This window comes from Procambarus clarkii, chromosome 94 (genome assembly GCF_040958095.1).
Source record: "Procambarus clarkii isolate CNS0578487 chromosome 94, FALCON_Pclarkii_2.0, whole genome shotgun sequence".
Classification (NCBI taxonomy): Eukaryota; Metazoa; Arthropoda; class Malacostraca; order Decapoda; family Cambaridae; genus Procambarus; species Procambarus clarkii.
In genome coordinates this window covers 15299999-15308003 of record NC_091243.1, presented here as the reverse complement: position 1 = coordinate 15308003, position 8005 = coordinate 15299999, and the positions used below count along the sequence as shown (strand labels likewise).

General features: G+C 43.7%; 1 protein-coding gene across 1 annotated transcript; it reads left to right on the top strand.

The window, feature by feature from the left end:
* Positions 1–3387: 3387 nt before the first annotated feature.
* Positions 3388–5167, top strand: LOC138360062 (uncharacterized). The gene is made up of 3 exons (XM_069319997.1): positions 3388–3780; positions 3990–4160; positions 4778–5167. The coding sequence occupies exons 1-3, from the start codon at positions 3388–3390 to the stop codon at positions 5165–5167; spliced, it is 954 nt and encodes a 317-aa protein (XP_069176098.1).
* The last annotated feature ends 2838 nt before the right edge of the window (positions 5168–8005 follow it).

The following is an 8005-nucleotide window of genomic DNA, read 5'->3' as shown; positions in this document are numbered from 1 at the left end:
GAGGTCAGTGATGAAGACTGTTTCCCCGGTGTAGACTATGTTGGGCACAGCCGACTTCAAGATGATCGATTGTAGAGCCGCTGTGTCCCTCAAGATCTTCAATTTGAAACGTCCCTCCGGATTTGAACCGTTGGCAGAGACAGTTCCAGTATACAGGTGGTTACTGAAAAGAGAAAGATCATTAACATCAACACCAACATTCATCACAGGCTTACCGGACTTAGGAGGAGTTGGTTTGGGTCGTTGTTGGTCAGTGGTTCCCTTGTATTGAGACTTACCACACTTGTCTATGGTATGTCCATAGAGTCTACAATACTTGCAGTACAGTTGTGAACCAGCTTGATCGGGGCTCACCTTCTCGTAACTGTACCACGACTTCTTACTGGAGGATGGTTCAGGTGTCAGCCGGTGGATGAGGCTGTAAGTGTCAGCCGACTTAGCACACTTCAGGTAGTCGGTTTCTTCTTTATCTGCTAAGTAGAGGCGGACAGGAGGCGGCACACGTCTCAAGAATTCTTCAACAAGCATCAGGTTGACGAGTTCTGCAAAAGTAGAGACATGTGCTGCTTCCAGCCATTTCATGAAATACCTCCGTTTCGTGTTAGCAAACTCGAGGAAGGTAGTGGTACTTGCCTTCAGGTGGTCACGGAATTTCCTTCTATAACTTTCTGTGGAAAGTAGGTAGGCGTCTAACACTGCTTGTTTCAGAGTGTAGTAGTCATTCTCAGACGCCAAAGTACTGAGTGTGACTGCAGCTCTACCTGTAAGATGGACTCTGAGAAGTGTGGCCCATTGGTCGACAGGCCAACTGAGTTGATTAGCAAGGGTTTCAAAGGTGGTAAAGAACACATCAACTTCTGCTTCTACAAAGGATGGCATTAACTTACTTGCATGTGATATATTAAAACTGACGGGAAGATTGGCAGTAGCTTGCTGGCGTTGAGCGAGGTGTGAAGTTTCCAACGTGTATTCCCGTTGACGACACTCTAGAGCCAGAGTTGCTTGTTGCTTGTCATGTTCACGTTGCATTTCCAACTCGCGTTGTTTGGTTTCAAGCTGTACGCGTTCCCGCTCCTGGAGTGCTTCAAGCTGTACTCGTTCACGTTCACGGAGTAATGCGACCTCGCGTTCTTGTTCTTCCCTCCGTATGGCAGCTGTTCGTTCTTCAATCTTTGCCAGTTCTAGTTTGAGTTTCAGCGTTGCCAAGTCAGGTTTATCTGCAATATAGTAAGTTTCATGAGTTTCAGAGTCTATCTTACCTTGCTCTAAATAGTAATCCAGCAACAGGTTGTGTAGGTCATTTTTGTTGGCTTGGTAGGGAACTTCTAGTTGATACTCATGTGCAAGAGTTTGTAATTCAGTCCTCTTGGCACGACTTAAAGTCCCTATTTCACCTGCTGGATTTGCACGGAAAGCTTGGAGACGAAACATGGTGAAATTAGCAAATAAAGGTACACGAATGTTCAATAATGAAATGTCAGAAACAGGACAACGTGGCAACTGGCACCTATCCTGTGTGATCTTTAACAATTAACGTTAAGTGAAAGATATTAAATTAAATCAAGGGCGCAGGAAATCTTGTACCCGGTACTCATGTAAGAGAATAAGGGCAAGAAAATCCTACTAACAAATGAAACAAAGTTTCGAAAACAAATGAAACAGTTAAATGCTTCAAAAGTAAAATTGGTAGTCCAAGGATGTAGGCATACCTTGCCAAGTCTCTAAAGGACATAAAGCAAGTTTTTCCCACTGAATTTAATATGATACTTACAGAATTAGCGAACTTTTGTGCTCTGAAAAAATAAGCTAATTCCCTACCGTTGTATGTATCATCATCTCTGACTGACGTGTAGGGGTGCGAGGTGTCAACTGGTGACGAGAACTGCTGCTGAGGTCCCAATTCAGCAACTAAAGTTCGAGCTAGAGGAACTATGGCCCTCTTTATCCTCCTACAGTCAGATTGCAGAAGATTGGGTACTCTTGACCCGGGGCAGACCACAGTACCAGGGTACCAATATGATGATCTGTCAGAATGAGAAATATTCAAGGGACATAGATGGTAAATACGAGTAATAACAAGGAGGGAGAGATGACCAATTAAGAGTATGACTGAGGCCTACAGTCACCACGTAATCCAAAGTTGTCTCACCTTCACTATATGTTACTCTCGTAATGCACAATACACCGCACCTTATAAAAAATGAAATTGAATGAAAAATAGTAAAGCTACGTTAACAGAGTTAAATACGCTTACCATAAATTACCACTTGGCACCAGTACCTGAGTGAGGCTCCTAGGACAGGGCCCCATATAACTTGTGACGGTAACGCGTTGGTGTTCGGCTGTTTAAGGCTAGGGGTATGGCCTCGTCACATAGTTATAAAAAAAAATAGAAAAACTGGAACTTCGTCTGTGGTAAGGTAAGGAGAAGACACACAAAACACAAGTAAACTTTAACAATGAAATTTTAATGACGTTAAATAAATCAAAACATGAAAATATGGACAAACAAATTCTTATAATAAAATCAATCAAAATAATAAGAATAATTAGATGACACAATGAAAAGTTACGTTAAGGCAAAATAATAAGAAGTGCAACACAAAAGTTAAGTGGGAGGTGCTGGAATATTGGCTTAAAGCCACCACCTCTCTCAGTACACGCTAACGTCTAGCTGGGAGGAGTGCTGGCTACGAAAGCACGGAACATTCTGAGGACTGATGTTGGGGCGACCCCAGACATCAGGTAGTATTGGGGGCGAGTGCAGGTGCAGCCAGACCGGCGACCAATCAGCGGAGCCGTAGCGATCAACGGGTAGTTTGGTGGTTGGAGTTCGAACAGGTGGCTGGTTGCATACGTTTCTGCTCACCCTGGCAAGCCTTGCTGGTGTTTGTTGTCGTTGTTGGACATTTCTTCCATAGTCTTTTATATAGTTGTGAAGACGTAATTATGGAGGGAAGAGCAGGCTCAATCTCTTGAAGGAGATTATCGTCACAATATATATATATATATATATATATATATATATATATATATATATATATATATATATATATATATATATATATATATATATATAACCATATCTTGCTGGGTATGACACACTGCTTCTTTCACGAAAAACAGGCAATAGTTAATTATACTACATTAACATTTACATACCAGTATACATGCAATTATTATGATCTTCTCTTGGATAAATTATATACTGTAAATTAGTTTAAACTAACCCAACTGTAAATGTCCAAACATTTAAGAGTAACACATGTGAATTTGAATTAAATAACCAACACTGCTTTCCAAACTTAAAATTTGAACTCTGTTCTGTTGAATTATCCGGCCAATACACCATCTGGCCGGCATTCTTAGCCAGGATGCAGGGCACAGATGCGCTCAGAGCAGCTACAGCAGCACTATTTAACAATTCAAAGCAGCAGCAAGAGCGATGTCAGCCCAAACACCAACAGCTACATCAGGGAAGAAATAATTCTTGCAGCAGCAGCAGCAGCAGCAGCAGCAGCAGGAGCAGCAGCAGGAGCAGTTGTTAACGTCGAAGTCACAACAACTGGCATTGCAGCAGCAATTCATGAAGACAAAAGCAGTTATTTGTATTCAGATCACATCAAAAACGAGGTAATGCAGAAGTTAACAACGCCTGTTAATGCAGCAACTACAGCGGGAGTCACATTATACGTTAACTGGGTGCCAGGCACCTCAACAGCAGCAAGTAACAGTGGCACCAGAAGCATCTCCAGCAAAGTAACAGCAGTCACTGCTTCGGTAATTGCAACAAGGCGGCATTAATAATGCTCTCAACAACAACAAAAGCCGTATTGGGTAATGTAGTATTAGCCATAAGGGAAATAGCCAGGTCAGCGCCACTACCTCCAGTACTGTCACCGCCATTACCACCACCTTAAGCACCAGCTTAAGCACCAGCTTAAGCACCAGCTTAAGCACCAGCATTAAGCGGGACTTTAACCCTCTAGGATGTGGCAGCAGCACAGGCAACAACGACAGAAGCACTCACAATACGCGCTATCAAAGAGTTTACCACCTCCGCTAATACTAACCAGAGCCATCAACAACAACCAGAACTACCACCACTCTCCAGCGTCGCTGACACTAATCAGAGCTACCACCACCGATCATTACTAATGGTAACCATTACCACCACTAACCATCACCGCCAACACTACCTAGCAACCCTGAACCACCACCAGTAGAACCACCACCACCCCGCACCACCACCAGCACCAGCAAGCAAGAGGGACAACGCAGAGACTTGAGGGAGAAAGGTGGCGGCTCTCCCTAACTTACCCTGACCGCCACGGAATCCGTTTACTGCAATAACCATAGATCAGCGGCGGGCGACCTTCAGCTAATTGGACAAACAGGACTGACCTCGCGGGTCTTCTGGGACTCGTAAGGGACTGCAGGGATGTCCTCCAGTGCCTGCCGGGAGAGGAACAGTAGTAGTGGTGGTGGTGGTGGTGGTCGGAATATACCACGAACTGAGGGGGGAAAAAAGATTAGATAATCAGGATTTATTGATTGCTAGAAACCAATTCTCGGCTGTGGAGAACAGTAAGGAAGAGGGAAATGGGGGGAAATAGAGAGAAATAGTAGAAAGAGAAAGAGTAGAATGGAGAGAAATAGTAAAGAAGATGGAAGTTGTTGAAGGAGATAGAAATAAATGTAAATAACTCTTCAAGAAGAAAAGACAGCGATGGCAGGAACTTGACTTCCAGCTATAAAGACTAAGACCACGACCCAGCTAGAGATTAAGCCCAGGACCCAGCAAGAGATTAAGACCAGGACCCAGCTAGAGATTAAGACCAGGACCCAGCAAGAAACTAAGACTAGGACCCAGCTAGTGACTAAGACCAGGACCCAGCTGGTGACTAAGACCAGGACCCAGCAAGAGACTAAGACCAGTACCCAGCAAGAGACTAAGACCAGGACCCATCTAGAGACTAAAACCAGGACCCAGCAAGAGACTAAAACCAGGACCCAGCAAGAGACTAAGCCCAGGACCCAGCAAAAGACTAAGCCCAGGACCCAGCCAAAGACCACAACTCCCTGGGCCAGCAAGAGAAGAGAGGCAGGCGAGAGCCCCGCCCACTCGCCTAGCAACTCTGGGAATTACGGTATTCGCCAATATTAGTGAGGATTCCATTGTAGGACTCTGGTGGTTTAGCTCGGGCATTGCGTTGTGGTGCAGGGCTTCTGACAAGAGGTCCGGGAAGCCAACGAGTAGAATCCAGGATGTTCCGTGGATTAGCAAGATTTCCGGAAAGGGATCTGTGATGGCAGAGGGATTCAAAACTAGGATTTAGCAAGAACAAGAGAGGGATTCTGGATATTACAGGAATTTAGCTGTATCGTAAATGGGATTGAGGGCTTATAGAGCATCGCAATGCAACATTTCCAGTGTAAGTGTACCAGCATTTGCATGAGCGATATTGTTACATTATTACTTACAATTTGTTTGCAAATGTATTAAATATTAAATATAGTTAACTGTGCAACGAGCAGTGTGTCAAGGCTTGATGCAATTATGATCGTCCTCTTAATTATGCAACGTGAATCAAACTGGTCGGAGAATCATTATTTTTAATTCTTGGCGTTATTAGTGATGAGAAGTTCTGCTCTATTCTCTCTTGTGTGGACTGCTCATATTTACACCTCTCAATCTACTCACACTACTAATCTTAACTCCCACTTACCACTTCACCAATTTACCTGTCTACCCACTGATAGATGAATGCAGGCAGGTGATATGTCTACCCGTCTCTGCTGTATGACGAGAGACAGTATAAAAACAGATTATAAAGGACCCAGAGAGGTTACAGCAGATGTCTTCCTAAGGTTGCAGGTCGACCTACCTTGGGGTCTACCACCCGGGGTCGACCTACCTTGGTGCTGGATTCGAACTGCCAAACATCATCGTTACCGCCATCAGTCACCAGATGGTACCAGTCAATCCTGCCATCAGAGACAACATACACACAAGATCAGGGGCTGATAATGAATCGCTGTCAACAGTCAATTGCAACGTTTGATTGGCGCGAGCATAAATTGCTTTTCACATTGTTGACAGGTAAACACGGTAATGCAAATGGATCAGCTCACACAAGTATTTTTGGCTCCGCGTTTCATCAAATCCCATCACCGGAAAACACCAGCGGGGGTAAAAATGTGCGTGAAAATGGAATTTCAGGGAGTTGAATATCCAGGCTTCCGGGTGTGGAGAGGAAGGCCAGGAACAATATATATATATATATATATATATATATATATATATATATATATATATATATATATATATATATATATATATATATATATATATATATATATATATATATATATATAATGTGTATGTGTGTGTGGGAATCACGAAAATTAACACGTGATGAAAAATGTGACAGTGTCAGACCACGAAGGAAAGATTGAAGCAGGAATTTCTTAAAGTGTTTTCGAATTTAATAATACATCTTCAGAAAGAGTCATGAATACGGTTTTCAGATTAAAACTGACAAAGTTTGATCCTTATCATTTTTTAAATTTTGCCAACCTCAGTGCATAATGTATTACACAATAGTAAGAAGAAACAATAATTCTGAATGCAGTTAATTTGATATTTCGTGATTCTCCATGGGAGGTCAGATCGACACTGCCAAGTACCAATCGATTTATTTATGCTAACCACGACACGACCATGATAGGCACGAATCACACCGCAATTACTGTTAAAATTGGGGGGTAAACTTACCCACCATCCTTGAATAAGCTGACATTCCAATTTATAGATTTAGATTCCCGAAAGACTACTTAGCAGACTCACGAAACCTTTAGTCAATATTTGTCTCAGATCACCATGAGGGATTAATCGAAAGAACTGGCGAGTGAAGTATATATTACTCAGCTGTATGGAAGAATTCGATACCAATCCGCTAAGGAAACTATTATTCAAACTAGAAATGAAAGCTGGATACCTTCCTTCTTCTTGAGAGGTTATCTTGAGATGATTTCGGGGCTTTTTTTTTTTTAGTGTCCCCGCGGCCCGGTCCTCGGCCAGTCCTCCAACCCCAGGAAGCAGCCAGTGACAGCTGACTAACACCCAGGTACCTATTTTACTGTTAGGTAACAGGGGCATAGGGTGATAGAAACTCTGCCCATTGTTTCTCGCCGGCGCCTGGGATCGAACCCAGGACCACAGGATCACAAGTCCAGCGTGCTGTCCGCTCGGCCGACCGGCTCCCGGGGAAACCTTGGGGGAAACTCTGATGAAAGATCTCCTTTGGCATAGGAAATAGATGATTACAGTAATTCCCAGATTCGGGCCTGGATTGGGGAGTCGAAGAACTCCCAGAACCCCATCTAGCAGGTAGCCAGTAAGTGAAAACAGAGCCCGACAGAAAAGTAGTTCGCTCATACCCTTGTTTTCCAACGATTCGAAGGGAAGGAGAACTATCAGGGGGGAAAGCACCAAGCCATTACGACTAGATAGCACTTGGAAGGGGTCAGGATAAGGATTTGGGATAGGACGGGAGGGAAAGAAATGGTGCCCAACCACTTGGACGGTCGGAGATTGAACGCCGACCTGCATGAAGCGAGACCGTCGCTCTACCATCCAGCCCAAGTAGTTGGGACCACATGCATGTGAGAAAACCCTCAGGTGAGAACACACACACACCCACAAAACCTCCCACACACAAGAGACTCGACATTAACAATGCAGCTCACACCTCTGCTCACTCCGTGAATTAGTTGTCCCCCCCGATCATAATAACAGGATGAGAGTAATCCACCGTGAAGGATATGAAGACCTCGCTTCTTGTAGACGCTCCAAGTGCTATAATCCACACTCTTCTTCTACCCGACCATAATTACTATGATTTTTACCTTTTTTTTCCACAAAGGAAAACAAATTGCATCGGCTGAAAAGTTACCTGGTGCTTGCGTTTGAAACTTGGGTTTGATTTTGGTTATCTCATCA